Source organism: Polyodon spathula, chromosome 34 (genome assembly GCF_017654505.1).
Source record: "Polyodon spathula isolate WHYD16114869_AA chromosome 34, ASM1765450v1, whole genome shotgun sequence".
Lineage (NCBI taxonomy): Eukaryota > Metazoa > Chordata > Actinopteri > Acipenseriformes > Polyodontidae > Polyodon > Polyodon spathula.
This window is the reverse complement of record NC_054567.1, coordinates 1835030-1857904: the sequence shown is the minus strand read 5'-3', so window position 1 is coordinate 1857904 and position 22875 is coordinate 1835030. Positions and strand designations below refer to the sequence as shown.

The 22875-nt window shown below is 41.6% G+C and overlaps 1 protein-coding gene across 1 annotated transcript in view; it reads right to left on the bottom strand.

Annotated features, from left to right (window-relative positions):
- LOC121303634 (pappalysin-1-like) overlaps positions 1 to 22875 on the bottom strand; it is a 188830-nt gene that overhangs the window by 130992 nt on the left and 34963 nt on the right. The window contains exons 3-6 of the mRNA XM_041234437.1: positions 11690 to 11835; positions 10740 to 11033; positions 5933 to 6125; positions 4979 to 5100 (exon numbers count right to left, since the gene is read on the bottom strand). Coding sequence (XP_041090371.1) covers positions 4979 to 5100; positions 5933 to 6125; positions 10740 to 11033; positions 11690 to 11835 — 755 coding nt within the window. The remainder of the gene's footprint in view (positions 1 to 4978; positions 5101 to 5932; positions 6126 to 10739; positions 11034 to 11689; positions 11836 to 22875) is intronic.

Below are 22875 nucleotides of genomic sequence, written 5' to 3'. Positions count from 1 at the left end.
CAGTCTTACAAATTGGGTGTGAGGAGCCACACTGCACACAAATGAGAATCACTTGGTTTGCAGTAGATAGTGGTGTTAATGGTGGAATTCAAAGCTGTGACGGAGATGTCTAATAATGATACACTGGTAACTTTTTCTGAGATGTTCCATGTGTATTCCACCGCTGGAATGTTCCATGAGTATTCCACCGCTGGAATGTTCCATGGGTATTCCACCACTGGAATGTTCCATGGGTATTCCACCACTGGAATGTTCCATGGGTATTCCACCGCTGGAATGTTCCATGGGGAGATTCCACAGCTGGAATGTTCCATGGGTATTCCAGAGCTGGGGGGAAATTTGCTACAGACTCGAAAGCTACTTTTATTTACTTACTCTTTTCGCCAGATGGAGTACAGTAATGCTGCACTGATGAGCCCCACACAGGGAGAAAACATGTCTGCAGCTTCTGTACTCTGATTTAAAACACTGTGAATGTGGAAGACTTTTAGCGACTTTCACACTATTTGATTGGCTCTTGTAATGCTGACGTTTTTATTTCTCTCCCCTTAACTCAAAAGCTATATATATATATATATATATATATATATATATATATATATATATATATATATATATTGTGGCAGGCTGGTGAGTGGATAGAGGCCCAGAGACAGACTGCAGTTCAAAAAATCCTAATTTTATTATAAATAAACACAAAAATAAAGTGCACAAGGGCAAAATAAAAATCTTTAAACACAAAAAGAAAGACAACAAAACAAAACTTACAAAATTAAGGTTTCCAGGCTGGGCAATGCCTTCACTGGATTCACAAATCACAAAAAACCACAACCACCAACCTGCTTCCTCAGCTCCCTCCTCCCCAATGAGAAGCAGAGGCCTCCTTTTATGTCAGGTGGCTGGGCGCTGATTGATCGTTAATTAACCTAATCAACTAATCAACCCCAGCCACCTGAACATAATAAACCCAGGCAGGTAGGAGAAATTAACCCCATCCCTGCCAATTTAAAAAGGGCAGAGCTTTGCTCTGCCACAATATAGTATAAGAAAAGTAAAATGAATTATATGTTACTATTAAAATTGGGTTATCCTACTATAACTTACTTCTTATACCCTGTGAGAGAGACAGAATGACACTTGGTGTTAGATCTCCCTCCCGACCTGAGAGGGTACTAGATAAAGGGAGCAGAGTACCCTGGACTAAAAGGCATCACACTTTATTCTTGTGGGTAGGTGGAGAAAGAGAGAGAAAGAGAGAGAGAGAGAGAGAGAGAGAGAGAGAGAGAGAGAGAGAGAGAGAGAGAGAGAGAGAGAAGGCACGCGAAGGAGAGTGAAGTAAAGGGAAGACATACATTATTTGGTTCTTCTGACAATCTCCAGAACTAACCAAGACAGGAGCGTGAAACAGGCCGTAGTAACTGACTAAAGCCTCTGGACCCGCTTCCTTCCAGGAACTACATGAACACATGCTTGCATGGAACGGGGTCACCAGGCTGGTTCCACCCTTCACACAGCTTAAAGAACACAACTGAGTGGGATGGGCTGGTTTAAAACATGGCCATGAAAATTGCATTCCCATACGTTTCAACAAAATGTTTAAAATAAAAATTGTATTATCGTGACACAAGATTGAACCGTTACAAACATCCCATTTCACAGATAATGATCCAAGAGACTCTAATATTGAATCATAATGTTAAATAGTCTATCACGAATAGGAATGAAGAAAGTAAAGGAATAAAATAATATTAACAATATAAAACTAGCAATACACCGCTTGAAACAATGCAGTGACTGCCATTGCTTTGTATGTTGACAGTTTTAGTTCTATTCAAAATAGAGTTCAATGGATTGCCAAAATCCTCTTTTTATTTGCATTTTCAAAAGATACAGAATGATTTACATCTGAAGATCTCCTCTTTCTTTTATGTCACCTTGATTTGGACAAACCCCGGTAATCTCCCATCATTACTGCATTAATCATAATGATAAATATATGGTACACTAGCCCTTCCTAATTGAAGGAAGGAAGGAAGTGAAGGCACCAGGCCATCATTCATCTACTTGCCTGGTTTCTCATTGGCATATAATCATGAACTAGACATGAAGTTAATATTCCCCAGGACTAGGCAGAAAGGACCAGGTCAAGGGAGGGCCTATGAAGCTGCACTGCCAGAAGACAGGAGTGTATTCACTGTCCATTAATACAGACAGGAGTGCATTCACTGTCCATTAATACAGACAGGAGTGCATTCACTGTCCATTAATACAGACAGGAGTGCATTCACTGTCCATTAATACAGACAGGAGTGCGTTCACTGTCCATTAATACAGACAGGAGTGCGTTCACTGTCCATTAATACAGACAGGAGTGCGTTCACTGTCCATTAATACAGACAGGAGTGCGTTCACTGTCCATTAATACAGACAGGAGTGCGTTCACTGTCCATTAATACAGACAGGAGTGCATTCCATGTCCAGACACTAGAACAGTTAAGCAGGGTGGTAAGTTATGCATCTGTTTTTTATTTGCAAGCTAAGAGCATGCCCTTGTGCTTTTGTCGAAACTACTACAAGAATGGCAATGCCCTGCCCACCCAACTGTTCTTGACAGACAAGCCTCGCTGTAATTTATATGAGCCAGGGATCATCCCTCCAATACACCCTCCCTAGTAAATCAAGAAGAGGAAAGATGTTAAAATCGTTCATGTATTGCCTACAATACCAAAGCTGTGAAACACACCCACAATTAGCTTGCAATTGTGAGCAGGAGTGCTTTCAGAAATGAGACATCCAAAGGATTTATATACTGCAGCCACACTATTCTGCATGTGGAATATTGTCTTCTTTTCATGGAATTACTCCTTTAGTGATTCTTCTATTTACACAGTAAGTTGTTTTTGATATATGCTATTAGTTCCTAATGAAAGTGTCTTGTTTCTGGGCAATGAAACAGCTACAAACAGCCACGCTCCTGCTTAAACAGACCAGGGACCCAAAGAACACAGAGACCTGTATCTCTGCTTCAGCTTCTCCTTGTAGAATCAACAGGGTTACCAGATTTCCAGAGTGAAAAACTGGGGCATTTTATTTCTTACTTCAATCCATTAATGCCATAGCAACGCTGAAGCCTTTAAAATAACAGTATATAATAGCACAATCATAATTAAAAAATTAAACATCTGATGTATCTACTGCAGATCATAACAACTCATTGTTTTCTCTCCATTGTTATCTAATCAAAATAATCCTACAATTGTTTACTTCATATTTCAATGGCTGACCCAGCCACATAAATGATTTTTAATTGCTGAGCACACTGCTGAAGTTTTGTACTTTAAAGAAATTTTAAAAAAGTTAATACAATAGAAAGATTGGGACAAAAAAATGAAGGCTGAAAACTGGGACAATCCCAGTTGTACTCTAGGCATCGATTGGGTTAGAGGGGAGGTAAGAGATTATGAAATGGCTTCAGGTTTTCTAGGAAATGCAGAACAAGTCCAGGCATGTTTGACTCAGTGAGGATATTCACCACTGTGTAGCGCTAGGCAACCAGGAATGCATGCTTTACAGTATATAGTGGTACAAGGCAGAGTGAAATCTAAACAGCTGAACCTGCTATATGTGTCCCAAACCTCAATCGTTAAACAGACTCCAAAAGATGAAATTCCTTAAATACTCAAGGAGTGAGAATTAACTGCACAGAATAAATAATAAAAACAAACTGCTACATGGAAGCAACACAGAGAAAAATATTACAAGCCTCAAAAACCTCTTTAAGAAGTTGCTAATTTAGTCTTGAATTTTTTTTTTTTTTTTGTTACAGAAAAATTAAAATATGACAAAAAACATGAATCATAAAGTAAATATTTTTTGAAAGTGTAGAGCAGGTCATAAAATCAAGCGCTACCTGCATTTTTAAAACAAAACAATGCACTCCATTGGATTCTAAAGCACATTTCCCTGGGAGAGCACATCCAACACTTACACACCTCAATACATTCCCACACACACCTCAATATATTCCCACAAAAACCTCAACACATCCACACACACATCTCAATACAGCCTCACTTACTAACCCTTTGTACATACCTTGTCCACCTCTAGCAGATTCCAAAAGCCAGCACAATATCATTCATTACTCAACAAGCATAACATTGTAAGAGGATTCAAGCCATGTTCCCGGCTCTATAGCGCTACTCGATCAAACTTCTGGAAACAGATAGACACATCCCCAAATCGGGGCTCTGTGTTAGAAAAAACATGACACTCCTGGCAAGCCAACATTCATTAAGATTTTAATGCACAACAGATGCATTGAAAAAGAAAATTAGATTAAATCTCGAACACGGAAATAGCGTGAGTTAAAATAAACATCATATCTGTGATCCCTGTTTAAATGAATCTGCCAAGTTTGCAAAGAGCCAGCTGACATTTACCTTCACAAACCCTAGCTTTGCTGCCTGAACAGGGATGGTCATAGGAAGGCCCTTGATAAATAGCCCTGCAATTTTACAGGTGTGCTATCAGTCAAGCCACAACCAATGAAGAATCCTGTTTGTGTTGTGAAACCACTCTGCTTTTGACAGAGAAAATACCTGTCATTAAGAAGTTTGCCATTGTACAAACTAAAAAGGCAGCACACCAGTTTCCTCTCCACAGAACATGTGTTCAGCAATAAATGCAACAATGCTGATAACAGATAGGTACGTGTTAACGATGCCAGACCTCATAAGAGGCACACTGTATGAAGGCGTTTCACTAATGAAGGCAAGGTCATAAGCTCAGGTGTGTCTAATTAAGCCCATACTGTAGTAAAATCTGGAGTGGCTCAAACTGCAGCCCAATGGGTTTGTTATTTGTCTTCCTGTGGCACTGATTTTTTTTACACCCAACTCCTTCCAAACAGATTCCAGATGCTTTTAAATAGAATAGAAATGAAGCCTCTATCACCCAATCTGTACGGGCCCCTTACCTTCTGCTTGGCGGGGACTCCAGTTTCCAGAAGGGGCGCAGGGCTTGGGAGATGAAGCATTGAAGGCGTACTGCATCAGAACTCCACCCTCCATGCATCTGTCACATGCTGATCCCACTTCTCTAGGAAGCCAGCAAAAGAAAAAGTATCAACTTAGTCACATTAAATAAAACAGCAAGAAATTCAGGGGGTTGAGAAAAAATGTAGGCGTGCAGGACCACTATGAACAGCTATTAGAACATTCAATGAAGTTGAATACTGCCCTCTATTGAGAAGCCTGCCAGGCCTGTTGTCTGTCCGCTTTGAACTGAATCTGACCTGAAACTGGGGCTGCAACTTTCCTAAACTACAGAAGGGATGTCAGGGACTTCACAAGAGTGTTCTGAGGTCAAGGTAAACCACTAGGATACAAGAGAGCATGGCTTCCAATCCACAGGCTCACTCAGTGAAAGCACTATAATTCACTGATGCAGAGCTAGGGAAACTATAGCAATAGATTAGTAAGTGTACAGTAAGTGTATAGTCTGTGTACAGGAAGATCCTGGAGTGCTTTGTGCATGGGGGTGGGAGGTCTGTTATTATTGCAGGACAGACAGATAAGCTTAGCAGAGCACATCACAACCTGCTGTATATGGTGAGGGGCACTGGACAAAGTAAGGGGGACACTATATAGATTTTATAGGAGATTTATTAATGAGGTGAGAGGCTAGCTCCCTAACCCAGGTAGTGTGGGGGGATACCTTCTGCATATGAGAAGCATATAATAATATGACAAGAACTGTCTTCAGTCATGGGCTTGTTAAAAACTAGCCTTTATTCTTTTTTGTTTTGTTTTGTCTGGGATCCCGAATGGAATGTCCCTTAGCTCTGAGTGTGCATGTGCGTGTGCGTGTGCGTGTGCGTGTGTGTGTGTGTGTGCGTGTGCGTCAGAAAGCCAGCATTGCTCTTTTTCACCTGTCATAGACTTGCCCGTCGATTGGAGGGAACCACTCGAGTGTCAATGCCTTTGCCGTCTGGTCCACCACTTGAGGAGCGATGGCGATGGGGGCGGGCTTTGTGCCCGGCTGCCAAGATTGGTAGATAAGGTCCAAGTAGCAGTGCATTCTGGAGACTTGATTGAGCGTGAAGGAATCAGTGCAGTCATCATCTTGAACACACAGAAGAAAAACATAAACAAGAAAGATGATAAGAGAACAGGTTACAGTGTTACTGCCAGCCTGTATGCAGTCCCTTTAACCACACACAATAGAACGAAAGGATTGGGAGGGTAATTACTTGTGACAGCATTAGTGCACCCATCAGTTCACACAAGACTAAATAGAGACTCTTAAAAAAAATAAATAACGGGAGACACGTCCACAACAAGCCTGAAAGCATTAGGAGGAAATACAAGACTACTTACAAGAGTTAAGAGACTTACTAAGAAAAATAATTCTGCCAGAAGCAAAATAAAAAAGTACTGTAGAAAAGATACTGCAAATAATCAAATCACAAAGCTGTATTTTTTTCAGTATACGCTTTGCAGATTATGTGAAATATTTATTGGTAATGTTTGGTAATTTTCTCACTAAATAAGCAACAACAAAGTTTGAGTGACATCCAAGTAATTATTTTACTTAGAACACACTTCAAATTAGTGCAATGCTAAAATAAGTTATATTCAGATAGGCAAACATTTCAGTGTCTTTAGAGTGTATTTTAACTTTAAAGGATCACGCAATGACTTTAGTTCAATCCAGTAGCCATCACCACTTCTTGTAGGTAGAGAATAACAGTGTTGGAAAGAAAAATGCCATTTCCCTGTCTCTCCCAGCTCAAAGAAACATGCCATTTCCCTATCTCTCTCCCAGCTCAGAGAAACACGCTGTTTTCCTGTCTCTCCCAGCTCAAAGAAACACACTGTTTCCCTGTCTCTTCCAGCTCAAAGAAACATGCCATTTCCCTGTCTCTCTCCCAGCTCAAAGAAACACGCTGTTTCCCTGTCTCTCCCGGCTCAAATAAACATGCTGTTTCCCTCTCTCCCAGCTCAAAGAAACAGGCTGTTTTGCAGCTCAAAGAAACATGCCATTCTTTCTCCCAGCTCAAAGAAACATGCCATTTCCCTGTCTCTCCCAGCTCAAATAAACATGTGATTTCCCTCTATCCCAGCTCAAAGAAGCATGCTGTTTATCTGTCTCTCCCAGCGCAAAGAAACATGCTGTTTCCCTGTCTCTTTCCCAGCTCAGAGAAACATGCCATTTCCCAGTCTCTCCCAGCTCAAAGAAACATGCTGTTTCCCAGTCTCTCCCAGCTCAATGAAACATGTCGTTTCCCTCTCTCCCAGCTCAAAGAAACACGCCGTTTCCCTATCTCTCTCCCAGCAAAAAGAAACATGCCGTTTCCCTATCTCTCTCCCAGCTCAAAGAAATATGCTGTTTCCCTGTCTCTCTCCCAGCTCAGAGAAACATGCCATTTTCCGGTCTCTCCCACCTCAAAGAAACATGCTGTTTCCCTGTCTCTCCCAGCTCAATGAAACATGTCGTTTCCCTCTCTCCCAGCTCAAAGAAACACGCCGTTTCCCTATCTCTCTCCCAGCAAAAAGAAACATGCCGTTTCCCTATCTCTCTCCCAGCTCAAAGAAACATGCCGTTTCCCTGTCTCTCTCCCAGCTCAAAGAAACATGCTGTTTCACTCTCTCCAGGCTCAAAGAAACATGCCGTTTCACTCTCTCCAGGCTCAAAGAAACATGCCGTTTCCCTCTCTCCCAGTTCAAAGAAAGAGCTGAACTACGTGGGAACTGATAAGGTTCACCAAATGAATCGGTCGACTGAATGCCCAGAGACTTCAATAACTTTCTAATACTGGTACATTTGTGCAAGCAAATGAAAACCCAGATGGAATCTATTTGTAAACCTTTAGCTGAAAAGCAACTTTGTGCAGTTTCCTTGTTCAATACAAGCTAGGATTCTCAGCAAAATCGCCTGAGAAAATCAGTTATCAAGTTTTTTATCCAGTGGAATCTCATAGCTGGCATCAATCCATGACAGATGTGAAGATATCTTGAAGACCATGTTGCTATGTGGGATTATAACTGTAGTTACTCAAGTTAAGATGGTAATAATAATATAAGGAACAATGTACAACCAACTGCACCTGATACAATTGTATCAGTTTGTATGCGTCCCTCTGGCACTGGAGAAAGTCAAAGCACACCGCTGTAGGTTTTGGGGTTGTGATTTGGATTATATACTCACTGAGGGGAGGAACTGAGGCACCACACCCATTTAACATGGAGCCTGACACAGATTTGACGAGAAGGAAAGGCCAGAGAATATTGCCTCTACCACCTAGCCCAACATGTTGACTTTAAAGTGACAGAAATGCATTAACGCTATATCCACAAACACATTAAGTGATCCAAAAGACAGGGCCTTGTTCAAGCTACAGAGCAAAAAACAACAAGAAAAACCTGTAAAAACTCAAGCAAAAGGAAAAGAAATAAAAGAGGAAGGCAGCCAATGCTGAACGCCAGGAGGACAGGCTCCGTGGCCATCTCAGGGAAGGCGCAGCAGGGTCTCCCATCGGGATGCCTATTAAATGATAACTCTGAACTGTTTCCAGGGTGGTCCTGTTGTAAATTGTTCTTTACATTAAGCGTTCTGTTTGAAGTTTCACCAAAAACACTACACTATTACAACATAATTAGACCCTGTACATATTTTAAAATATGTAATACATTTTTTTTTTAAACAGCATTACACTGGGAGGGCCCCCTAGCACATGATGAAGTGTAAGCTTAAATATCCCTGGAGTCTCCTCAACACAGGAGTTCTTGGTTTTTCTGTAGCTCAGTTCAGAGTATATAAACGCTGGCCCAAATAAAGTGCTGAGTAATTACAGTGACAAATAACGTCAGTGCACATATAACCAGGTTATATCATGTGTCATTCTGCTACTCTGTACATATGTGTGAGTGAGTGAGGCACGACCCAACCCCTTTTCTATCAGTAGACTGTTGAAATACAGGAGTGGTAGTTTGCAAGCTAACATTAAACAATTTCTTCGACAGCAGACTAATGACAGTGTAAACTTAGCTCAGGGAAAGAAAACAACTCTTAGTAGGAAACCAGTGTATTTTAAGCCATCAAAGAACTATAGCTGTGATTATTACAACAGCTTAAGGGACTGCCTATTAGTGGGTTTAACATGGGAAATATATGGCAGGAATTCAGCAGAAGTGTAAAGCACCCGTGGCCTCAACACATAGCTCATGCCTAGTGAAATCTGGTACAGCAGAGTGCAAGCATGCCCCTAGCACAGCTGCAAAAACTGATCTGGTGCAGCAGAGTGCAGCACGCCCCTAGCAACCCTGCAAAAACTGATCTGGTGCAGTAGTGCAAGCATGCCCTTAGCACCGCTGCAAAAACTGATCTGGTGCAGCAGAGTGCAAGCACGCTCCTAGCACCACTGCAAAAACTGATCTGGTATAGCAGAGTGCAAGCACGCTCCTAGCACCACTGCAAAAACTGATCTGGTGCAGCAGAGTGCAAGCACACCCTAGAACCCCTGCAAAAACTGATCTGGTGCAGCAGAGTGCAAGCACACCCTAGAACCCCTGCAAAAACTGGTCTTATAGGGCAGAGTGCAAGCACACCCTTATCACCCCTGCAAAAACTGTCCCCTGTGGATTTGTTCAGATGTACTTGGAGGTTAGCCATGATTCTCAGAGCTGTACTGGGGCAACAGCGGTGCTTGAAACGTTTAAAAAGTCACCTGGATGTGATGACTGAAACAGAAAAAGCTACAAAGTGAATATAAAACAACAAGAAAAGTACATTCAAAGTGCTACTGAACAGGGCACAGAATTTAAATCATAATACATTACTTTTGCTAGGTTTCTGCTTTGTTATACACATTCCTATAGTATTTGTTTTAATATAAATGATATTTGTATAAACATATTCCTGGTCATATATAATTTTGGCTAGTTATTTTCATTTTGCATTGACTATATAGCGGGTCTTCCACGTTTATGAAAATGCATGACAGGCCCCATATAAGGCAAGAAATCAATCAATCAATTACTTTGGAGAGTTAAGGTGGAATAGGAACCAGTAATAAAACCGTCAGTGAGAACTCTACACACTGCAACCCCACAACATTAAGATGTACAGCAGATTTAACGGCCTGAGTTATAAAGTGTTCTGTGTGACAATGTCTTCTGCATATTTTGAGTACAAACGTAAATAATATTCATAAGGTTGGAGCAACATCCCCTGTACATCTTGCATCTTCTCTCTAACCGGGCCAGGATCTGTAAAGCTGATACTGTGATTTTACTGGGCTTGTCCTGCATATTCATAAACCTGTTCCTGCCCCTCTGAACCTGTGCTAGAACAAATTAACTTTGGGAGAGGAGTCAGGAAACAATTAAATATTTCCGATTGAAGAGGTTAGACTTTAGTGAATTCAGATGACATTTTGACGGGAAGACCCTAAGCATAACCAATGTCAAATGAAAACAGCCATTCAAAGTTGATTTGACAAGGAATATGTTAATACAAACATGTATTTTTAAAATTACGTTGAAAAAGATATTGCAAGAATACGTACAACAAAGAGTACAGCTAGAGAAAGTAATGCAATGTGCTTTAGATGCTACAGCCTGTTCAGTAACACTAAGATAACGCCTTTCCATTAAATCAGATTGAAGTGCCTGCCCTGTAACTGTGCTTTTCTGAAATGTATGCTTCAGCGTGTTGCTTCCAGTGCTGCTAATCACCTGCATAGCTCATGAAGTTGTCGAAGGGCGTGTTGCTGAAGTGGCTGTGCCCACAGGTGTCGTTGCCCGGCTCGGGGTCCCGACAGTGCTTGAACTTGGGGGTGGGGTTGGTGTCAGCACACAGGTCCCCTGTCTCCAGGGAGGGCTCGATCTCCAGACATGGGTCGTTGCAGGACTCGATTTCCGAGATCCCCCGGAACACGTGGTACAGACCCAGGCTGTGGCCAATCTCGTGTATCATTGTGTGGGTGTGGCCAAAGGTCCCATAAAAGGAAGGATTCAGCACAATGCCACCTGTATTAAAACAGTGGTCAGTTAATACCCATGGTGCAGTCATGTAGCAAGGTCTACAGACATTGGACAGGGTGTGGTGAGGGAAACACATTAAAAATGTATTCGAATGGCAGGTTGAACTAAGCACTAAGAGGACAGTGAACAGGGTCCTGGAACTATAACACAATATGAACACCACAAACAACAGAGCAAAAGAAACCCAAAGCCAACGCTTTAAAATCCTTTTTCTGTTAAAGCAATTAAAGTAAACAAAGCTAACAGATATTACCTAATATTAGTTACTGTCACATTATCCTGTATTTTGTTCCTTAATTGCTTTAAAAAAAAAAACAACAGTAAAAAATGTAGTCCTCATTTATGACAATGTGTATGTGTTTTAAAATGGAAAGTGTGAGACCTGTGAAGTGATGGCAATACATATTGAGATTTACTGGCGTGGTTTTGTTAGCTCGGTGTATTTTAAACATGTGTGTCAATGTATTAGAATTGTGGAACAATAGGAAATGAACCCTGAAATAAACACATTTTTGTAAATATCCATTCACCATGTTATACTTGTTTATGTTTCTTGCCACGGAACAACATTATGATGTACCAGGTTAAAAGTAGAATTGCTTGTTTTTCTCTTTATAAACCCAACAGTCTACAGTCAGTACCTAAATGCGTTAGTGCCTCTTTATCCCAGGGCCAAGTGGCAATCCCCGCCAGATCCTCATCAGAAGAGTTGGCAAAGAAGATGTTGAGATGTGTCGAGCCGTCCAGCTTGAGAATACTTTTTAGCTCTTTGACATCCAGATATGCCCTATGGAGAGACAGAACTTATTACATGAACAGACAGCACACAAATACCAGATCACAACAGAGCAATTATTTCATTAGGCAAAGTTTACTGTACTTGCCCAAAGTTCCCTTTCAATTGAATGACAACCATTACCAAATGGGAAAGAGCCCTCTCTGACCGTCAATCACTGAGCATAAATATATAAAATATGTTAAAAAGCTGCCCTATCAGAGCCCTGCTGTGAGGGGGAAGAGGGACAACCTCACAGTAGCAAATCACCATTTTCTCTCTCACCTCATTGAGACAGGTCATAGATTGCTTTGTGCTTTCTTGTCCGAATTTGGCTGATTTGTTGGTTTCAATCTTCAAATTTATTATAATCCACGGTAAAATCATGCTTTTGAGCATTATTAAGAGTGCTCTTGCCTGATTCTCCCGTCAGTTTACTGACTAGAGCTGGTTTCGACCCCTCTTGCGAGATTGGCGAGCGGCCATTACTCTTTTTCACTGCATGAGGCCTCGTGTAGTTTGATATACTGTGTGGGGAGCTGTTGTGGTTCTGTAAGGAGACTCTGCGGGCTCACGGCACCGTCATCTATGCCGATTTAATTGGCCACTGCGACCAAAAAAAAAAAAACAGCTCGGGCCTCTCAAGCCTCGGGCTCTCCTCTAGCGCAGCTGTACTTGCCCTCGGTGACCACGCTGACTGAATCGGCTGCACACCCTGGCATCGACTGTGGTTTTCCTGCCGAACTTGAGGTAGAGAAAAACAGTGACTACCCGTCACCTGTGGAAACATCTTTGGCACCACCTACACCCCGGCACCGACTGTGCTTGCCATCGACACCGATCTAGGAACAGGTTGACTCGGCACCGACTGTTCGGCACCGACAGCCCTCTTTTCGATGCCGATCCGGGCACCAATTAACTCGGAACCAGTTGACTAGCTTCAGAGTTGTCTACCGTCCGGCACCAACCGCGCTACACATTGGCACCGACCTCAGCGCCGATTGACGCTCACCGACAGCGTTCTCCTCGGCACCGATCCTGGCACCGGTGAATTGTTTAAGAACCGTCTACAGCCCAACACCGATCGTGCTACTATCGGCACCGAGCGCAGCAGCTTCGCCTACGATAGCATGTCGGTACAATCGACTGGGTCCTCCGCTGGGTTCCACATGTGCGACCAGTGCGCGACGAAGCTGCCCAGGCAGGATGAGCACCGGTTCTGCGCCAGATGCTTAGAGCCAGAACATGCAGCCAAAGCAATGGCAATTGAGCTTGACTGCTCTCCGTGTAGGAAGTTCTCTAGAAGAACTAAGCACTGGAGAGCAGCCCTATCTCCAGGAGAGTCTCTCTCCACAGAGGTCCTGTAGGACCCCCCCAGCTACATTGACCAAAGAACAGCCAGGGGATCAATCTGAACTATGTGAGCATGCTTGCCTCACTGTCGGAAGACAGGATTCAGTCGTTGGAGGCCACACTCTCCCTATTTAGAGAGGACGCTCTCCTACAGGTCAAAATATATCAAAGGTTGTTGAGGCTGATGGCAGCTGCCTCGAGAATCCTTCCACTAGGGCTGCTGAGAATGCTCCAGCTTCAAGCCTGGGTAAATACGCTCAAGGTGCACCCGGTCCAAGATTGGTCCTCCTATAAAAAAGATGGTCCCCAAGTGGGATCTAGAACTGGTACTACGTGTCCTTATGGGTCCCCCATTCGAGCCCATGGCGTCAGCAGAACTGCGCCCTGTTTCTCAGAAGGTGGCATTTTTAATAACCAGTACGTCTGCCAGACGAGTGAGTGAGCTTCATTACGAACAAATCCAGCCTTTTTGCCAAAGGTGGTAACTTCATTCCATATCAACCAGCCGGTGGTTTTGGAAACTTTCAGACCTCCCCTGCACGAGTCAGAGGAGGACCGTAGACAACACACGCTATGCCCAGTACAGGTACTGCTCTGTTATTTGGATAGGACAGCGTCCTGGAGACAGTCCAACCAGCTGTTTGTCTGCTATGGGTCCCGCTCTAGAGGTCAGGCCCTATCGAAGCAACGTCTAGCGCACTCGGTGGCAGATGCGATACACTTGGCGTATGAGCAGACAGACTCTCCATGACCGGGGGACATTACAGCCCATTCTACCACAGGCCAGGCAACTTCGTGGGCTTTCCTTCATGGAGCCTCCTTAGATGAGCTATGCAATTCTGCTACATGGACAGGTAGTCAGACATTTGCGTGATTTTAAATAACCTAATATTATATTAGCAACCTTAGAAAGATAATCCATCAGAGAGAATTCCATGCAAATGTCTGGCTCTGGTGCTGATGTTTAATTGAGGAATAGTGCAACTAGTTTAAACAGCTTGAAGAAACATAATATTTTTCAATGACAGGGGCAGTGTCAGTACCCTGATATGCTGGTGTCACCCTGGCATGGCATACATGGTAAAGTATACCCACAAAATAGACTATGGTCTCAATAACACACAATAGTTTTTATCTGTAATACCAATTGAGCCTGGTGCTGTGCTCTCTGGTGCTGGTTTTCTGCAGAGAGACCCTGGTGACTGTCTTGATGGACATCTTACTCAACACCCTCCTGAGGGTGCCGAGCCACGGTCACCCACTATCATAACCCTTGTGAAGTCACGCAGATCTTTGTACTTCCCCAAGACTGCTGCTGAACACATCTTATTTTGGTGGATGACACTATGTACTAGGAGACATTAACACTGTACATGAGAATACTGTACATATTTCATTAACCCTTCTGTAAAGACACAAACTACAGGAGGTCAGGTGAGAAATGATCATATTTCATATTAATTCCAGAGAAACAGTTGTTAGTGCTATAATTGTCCACAGTAAAAGGCATCAATTACTGACAAGATATTCATAGCACCCATGATAGTTTAACAATGACTATGGAAGGTGCTAAGGACCAATACGCAGCACCTTTAACCCTATCACCTCCAGGCAGCGCAAGAGCTGCCCAGCACTGAGGTTTAACATAACCTTGTCTAGTATAGCCCGCCATTCTAAGTTACTGATTTATTCGCCATCACAAATCATTGCCTCTATTTGTTTAGCACATTAGAGTCCGTTCAATTGATGATTGGTGTTAAAATAATTAAAGTAGGTCCTCCGTGGCACTTTTCATATTTTACTGACACAGTAATTTATAGAGATTCATTCAGTATGATTGATTTCCATACCTCAGGCCCTATTTTACTTGTGTAACAGTGACAGTATTTAGACTCACTAGACCCCCATGTCTTATTTCCAAGTGACACACAAGCTGGAACATTTGCTCGTAATATATTTCCTACAGATGAATTCTTCTCCTCTAAGAGGTGGTCCCAGGGTGCTGCCCTTGTGTGGGTGCTGATTTAGTGAAGCAGGCTTCTGCAATCTAAGGTACAAGGGTGGAGACCCCACTCAGATGCAACAGGGAAGAGGCCAGCAATAACTGGAGCTGCATTCACATCCTAAGATCCAGGGTGGAAGGTCAGTGCCCTTGTCCGGCCAGGCTATTTCAGGAAAATTTCAGAGCCCTTTTGTTTCACAATCTTTGAATGTCTTGGGATATCCTATATTAAAGAAAAATCACATCAACAAAAAAGGACCATATTTAATTATTATTCATTACACTTCCCAGCTTCGCCAACATGAGAACACTAACTTAAAAAGTAAAAGTAGTGTAAATTTGCACATAAGCAAGAAATGTACGAGTCAAATTACAAAAAAAAACCTCTTTTGTACATTCAATATCTCAACATTTCTCAGACAGCAGTGTTGTAAAACAATTTTACGCACTGCAATGTATTTCTTATATTTTCTATAAAATATTGTAAAACAAGAACTTTCCAGATATGCTATTAGAGAATAAAGCAGTGTCCCTTTCACAAGCTTTTCCATCTAGACAGTATCTCAATCACTCCCTTTTACAACAAGATGAACATACCCTGGACAGCATAATCCCATTCCACAGTAAGAAAAAAAATAGTTTGGAAACTACTAGCTTTGCAACATGTATAGAAGCTGCTTCAGTACTTGCTTTGCAACATGTATAGAAGCTGCTTCAGTACTTGCTTTGCAACATGTATAGAAGCTGCTTCAGTACTTGCTTTGCAACATGTATAGAATCTGCTTCAGTACTTGCTTTGCAACATGTATAGAAGCTGCTTCAGTACTTGCTTTGCAACATGTATAGAAGCTGCTTCAGTACTTGCTTTACAACATGTATAGAAGCTGCTTCAGTACTTGCTTTGCAACATGTATAGAAGCTGCTTCAGTACTCACTTTGCAATATGTATAGCTGCTTCAGTACTCACTTTGCAACATGAACTGTTTACACTTGAGCAGAAACTTGGAAAAATAATGAGCAACTTTATTAAAACAGAGTGATGCTGTAGGACATATTTGTCTTTGCCCCAATACAAAAATATAATATTAAAGAAGCGTGTGGGGTTGAATTGAATGACAGGAATTGAAAACTTTTGATAGCCTTCTTGTTCGCTCCTCTCTTAAACCACCAAGTGGCAGAAGGTCCTATTTTATTCTTTTAGAAGTCAGCTAGGTTTTGTATTCACTGTGTTCTACCTTTGTGTCTGTGCTCGTAAAAGGCCTGGGTTGAGAGTCTCCACAGAGCTGCTCTGATAATCATTCCTCATCTCCTTTGGGTGGGGATTCTCTATTGGGCACAGTCTTAGGGTTCTGGAATGCCCCTCCGAATTCTATTGTGTTGTTGTCAAGCCTCTCCAGGTATAATATTCTCTGTTGGGCACAGCCATGAATTTCTGGAATGCCCTTCCGGATTCTTTTGTCGTTGTCAAGCCTGTCCAGGTATAAGATTCTCTGTTGGGCACAGTCTTGGGGTTCTGGAATGCTCTTCCAGATTCTATTGTATCTTTGTCAAGCTTCTCCTGGTATAAGATTCTCTGTTGGGCACAGCCTTAGGGTTCTGGAATGCCCTTCCGGATTCTATTGTGTTGTTGTCAAGCCTCTCCAGGTATAAGATTCTCTGTTGGGCACAGTCTTGGGGTTCTGGAATGCCCTTCCGGATTGTATTATGTCGTTGTCAAGCCTCTCTAGGTATAAAACTGCTGTTCAGCATCTTTTGCGCTTGAGATAAATATGTTTAAAGTAGTAATGAAACCATAACTATGATTCTGATTTACACACATACAGTAGAGAGTCTATTATCCAATCAAAATGGGACCAATACTAGTTTGCATAATTGATTTGTATGGATAACCAATCAGGTATTAATAACAATTACTGTACCTTTAATAATGTTTAGAATAAAGTTAACATAAACAAGTACTTAGTACACAAGCAGCTAGTAATCTATTCTATCACAATAAACAAACAAAATTACAAATCATTAAATTAATGCAATTCAGTAAAACACCTACAGTTAAGGTAATGAAATACTGTAATTAAAACGTACTGTATACCAAACTGAAAACCATCAAAGAATACAATTCTGTTCAACTTTGACAAAGTACAAGCTTTAGGAATCATTAAACTTCAGAAAGTAAGTAAACTGTTTCTATACTTTGATACTTGTTGTTAAGGCATTGTAATAATCTGCACTTTAAATGAATAAAATAAAAGTTCTCAGCTGCTCAATAACATAGACAGGATGTCCAGCCCTTACTGATGAAATAGAAGAAAAATCAAGAATGAGGTGACTGTTTTAATTTGCTTAACAGCAACAATTTAAAGCACACAATGCTCCATCTAAGGTTTTGGTGGTCTGAATAATTTTGTAACTTTCATTTGCCTCAGGCTGCTGGTCATTTTTTTGGCAGCTCGTAACTGTTTTAGCAGCATAAGCTGTGTGTGCAATACACCACACATAATTCATTAAGTAATTACAGGTGTGCTTGGATGATTAAACAGTGTGGTTGATCAAAGATTGGATAACTGACTCTCTACTGTAATATACAGAGCCTATAGAAAGTCAACACCCCCTTGAACTTTTTTTCACATTTTGTTGTGTCAGTGCCTCAGAGTTTCATGCATTTAAATGAGGATTTTTTTCCACTTGTCTACACACCATACTCCACACTGATAAGGGGAAAAAAGTTTTTGTTGAGAAAAGGATTATATATTTAAAATACAAAACTGAAAGATCATAATTGGATAAGTCTCTACCCCTCTGAGTTAATATTTGGTGGAAGCATCTTTGGTAGCAATTACAGCTGTTAATCTGTTGCGATAGGTCTCTACCAACTTTGCACACCTAGATTTGACAATATTTGATCATTCTTCTTTACAAAACTGTTCAACTCTGTCAAGTTCCTTGGGGAGCATTGATGGACAGCAATCTTCATGTCATGCCAGAAATTTTCAATTGAATTTAGGTCAGGGCTCTGACCTGGCCACTCAAGGAGATTTATCTTTTTGTTCCTTAGCCACTCCAGTGTAGCTTTGGCTGTGTGCTTTGAGTCGTTGTCATGCTGAAAGGTGAACTTCCGTCCCAGTTTCAGCTTTCTTGCAGAGGGCAGCAGATTTTCCTCAAGGACTTCTCTGTACTTTCCTCCATTCATTTTCCCTTCTATCCTGACAAGTGCGCCAGTCCCTGCCAATGTGAAACATCCCTATAACATGATGCTGCCACCACCATGCTTCACAGTAGGGATGGGGTTCTTTGGGTGATGCGCTGTGTTGGGTTTGCCCCAAACATAACACTTTGCATTTAGGCCCAAAAGTTCCTTTTTAGTTTCGTCAGACCACAAAACTTTTTTGCCACATGGCTACAGAATCTATTGAGTGTTTTTTTGCGTACTTCAAATGGGATTCAAGGTGGGCTTTCTTGAGTAATGGCTTCCTTCTTGCCACCCTACCATACAGGCCAGATTTGTGGATTGCTTGGGATATTGTTATCACATGCACACTTTGACCAGTCTTGGCCATAAAAGCCTTGCCATTGGCCTCTTGATAGCCTCTTCGATCAGTCTCCTTCTTGCTCGGTTATCCAGTTTGGAGGGACAGCCTGATCTAGGAAGGGTCTTGGTGGTGCTATACACCTTCCACTTCTTAATAATCATCTTGACGGTACTCCAAGGGATATTCAAGGCCTTTGATATTTTTTATACCCATCCTTTGTTCTGTGCCTTTCAACAACTTTGTTCCAGAGTTTATTTGAAAGCACATTGGTGCTCATGGTTGAGCCTTTGCTTTGAAATGCAATACCCAGCAGAGGGAACCTACAGGAACTGCTGAATTTATCCTGAAATAATGTAAATCACTACAGTTTAACACAGGTGGAGGCCACTTAACTTGGTGTGTGATTTTGAAGGTAACTGGTTACACATGAGCTAATTTAAGATTGCTATTACAAGGGGGGGGGGGTATTTTTAAATAATGTTTTACAAATTTCTAGAAGATTTTTTTTCAATTGGAAGTTGTGGCGAAGGATGTGTAGATAAATGAAAAAAAAAAAAAAATTTAATGCATTTTAATTCCAGGCTATAAGGCAATCCATGAACACCACAGGAACAGAAACCCTTTCAAACATCATCCCTGAACCCCACTGGAACACAACCTCTTTTTAACATCCCAGAACACCACTGGAACACAAACCCTTTTAAACATCATCCCTTAACACCTCTGGAACAAAAACCCTTTCAAACATCCTGGAACACGAATGGAACACAAATCCTTTTAAACATCATCCCTTAACACCTCTGGAACAAAAACACTTTCAAACATCCCTGAATACCACTGGAACATAACCCCTTTTAAACATCCCTGAACACCACTGGAACACAAATCCTTTTAAACATCCTGGAACACCACTGGAACACAACCCCTTTTAAACATCCCTGAACACCACTGGAACACAAATCCTTTTAAAAATACTCCCTGAACACCTCTGGAACAAAAACCCTTTCAAACATCCCTGAACACCACTGGAACACAACCCCTTTTAAACATGCCCACTGAACATCACTAGAACACAACCTCTTTTAAAAATACTCCCTGAACACCACTGGAACACAACCCCTTTTAAACATCCTCTCTGAACACCACTGGAAAACAAACCCTTTTAAACATCATCCCTGAACACCACTGGAAAACAAACCCTTTTAAAAATATTCCCTGAACACCACTGGAACATAAACCCTTTTAAACATACGCCCTGAACACCACTGGAACACAAACCCTTTTAAACATCATCCCTGAACACCACTGGAAAACAAACTATTTTAAAAATACTCCCTGAACACCACCAGAACACAAACCCTTTTAAAAATACTCCCTGAACACCAGTGGAACACAAACCTTTTTAAACATCACTGAACACCACTGTAAAACAAACCCCTTCAATGTCTAGTACAAGGAGACGCAGTTCTAGTGGTCTAGTACAAGGAGATGCTCAGATCAGCTGACTAGTCAGATTGGTGGGATTGGAAACCATGCCCAGCTAGGACAACACAATCAAACAGATAGTCTCTCAGGTTCCTTATTTTATTGAAAAAGGAGGGGGTGTAACAGATTTTGAAAACTTGAAATGTGCAGTGACAGGTACAAACTGGGTGAAGATTAAATCCACAAGGTTACCTTCTGTGCATGATTCATAGCATACTATTTTGATAGGGGGAAGCAAAAAGTCAGAGGGTTTTTCAAAAAGATGAATAAGTCAGCTACAGAACAAGCAGAAAGCTGCTATTAAAATGGGACCTGTTTTAATAAGAGCTGCATGACTGTAGGTCAGACCAACCCAATCCGAGTTCAATTACAGTGCCGAGAAAATTTGTGAACCCCTTAGAATTTTCACATATTTCAAACCTAAAATGTTATTAGATCTAAATCTAAGTCCTAATAATAGATAAAGATAACCTGATTAAACAAATGACACAAAAACATTATACTTTTTTCAACACTTATTTATCCACAAATGACTCAACATTCAAAATCATTGTGTGAAAAAGTATGTGAACCTTTAGATTCAGTAACTGGTGGCACCCCTTTGAGCAGCAATGACTTCAACTAAGCATTTCCTCTAACTGTTGGTCAGTCTCTCACATCGGGTTTGAGGAATTTTGGCCCATTCCCTCTTACAGAACTGCTTCATCTCAGTGACATTTGAGGGCTTCCTTGCATGGACAGCAGTCGCTTCAGGTCCTACCACATCTTTTCGATGGGTTTAAGGTCCGGACTTTGACTAGGCCATTCTAAAACGTGGAATTTCTTCTTCTGCAGCCATTCTTTTGTAGATCTGCTTGTATGTTTAGGATCATTGTCTAGCTGCATGACCCACTTTCGGTTCAGCTTCAGCTCATGGATGGATGGCCTGACATTCTCCTCTAGAATCTTCTGATACAATGCAGAATTCACGGATGTGTCAATGATGGCAAGCGGTCCAGGTTCTGAGGCAGCAAAGCATCCCCAAACCATCACACCCCCCCACCATGCTTGACAGTTGGGTTGAGCTTCTTGTGTTCAAAAGCAGTGTTTAGTTTTCGCCAAACATAGCGTTTCTCATTGAGGCCAAAAAGTTCTACCTCTGACTTGTCTATCCAGAGAACATTGTTCCAGAAGCCTTGTGGATCATCTATGTACTCTTTGGCGAACTCTAGACAAGCAGCAATGTTCTTTTTAGAGAGCAAAGGTTTCCTCTTGGCTATCCTTCATTGAACACCATTCTTGTTCAATCAGTCATGAACACTCGCATTAGCCAAGGCGATCTAATTGATTCAGCTTCTACAATGTGACTAAGTATCCCATTCCATCCCCTCACCACTCTGTGTGATGTGTCTCTTCCCTCTGTCCTTGTCTATACTTTACTGAATGGGAGTGCAACAAAAAGAAAAAAGTTCACTGCCCATTAACATCTGCTAAGAATTCTCAATACAGCCTTAAACTATGACTGATATCCGCTCGTCCAGGCGGGAAAGCAGTGCCAACAGATTGTCATCTAATCAGATTTTTCCAATTAAAAACAAAACAAACATTTTCAGGAAACATACATCAATGTTTATAACAAAGTCAACAAGCATATTGAAAATCAGGACATGAAAGTGAAATCTTAACAATGTAAAGATGAGGTAGCACAGCTTTAACTACTATTACACTGTAGCTATTAAACCATTTATTACAATTATTATTTGTTTATTTAGCAGACACCGTTATCCAAGGCGACTTACAGACTAGGGTGTGTGAGCTATGCATCAGCTGTAGAGTCACTTCGAACAACCTCTCACCCTAAAGGCAGAGCACAAGCAGGTTAAGTGATGTGCTCAGGGTCACAGAGCTGAGCCGGGATTTGAACCAGGGACCTCCTGGTTACAAGGCCCTTTCTTTAACTATTGGAACCCACAGCCTCCTATTTACTACTTAACCTCAGACCTTTCCACCTCAAGTAGTCAATGCAGTAGGGCTTGACACCTACCATACAGCCGAATACATTTCATACATTGTAGCCTTTGGGTAATTTCAATTGGCAAGTTAGAAACCAGCAGTAGCAGGCGTAACACATAGCTTGGCATCTTTAACTTTTAGAGGTCCCAAAACCACAGGTTAGGCAATTTTATCTTCAGACTGACTGAGGATTTACTGCTACACAGTATATGCACTTCAGTGAACATTATAGTTTGACAACAATAAAATAGTCATTTGGTACAACCAGGCTAAAGCATGTTCCCACAATGCTGCTACCTCATAAAAACGTCCATTCATGACAGCAGGGGTTACCAGGAGGCCATGTCCTGTTAACAGGGGTTCCTTTTGAGATGCTGAGGCGCAGGTAGCCACAGTAAGGGCCAGTGGCAGGTATCTAAAGCAGAATATACATGTAACAAGTGTTTTTATAACACTGTCAAACCATTGAGGTAGAGGTGCTAAAAGCAAGCTTTGTTCTCAAATCCTCCATTAGGTAAAGCGATTATCATCCTCTGGTAGTGCGATTTACAAGCCTAGGAGGCTATGGGGTGGTAAAGCATTTGAGCAAATATCAAGGATAAAAGTTTATTTTACTAGTTCGTATCACTGCTGGCAAGAGCTACACAAGTTAATTAGGGCAGAAAAAAGTCTCACACACTTAGGCATTGT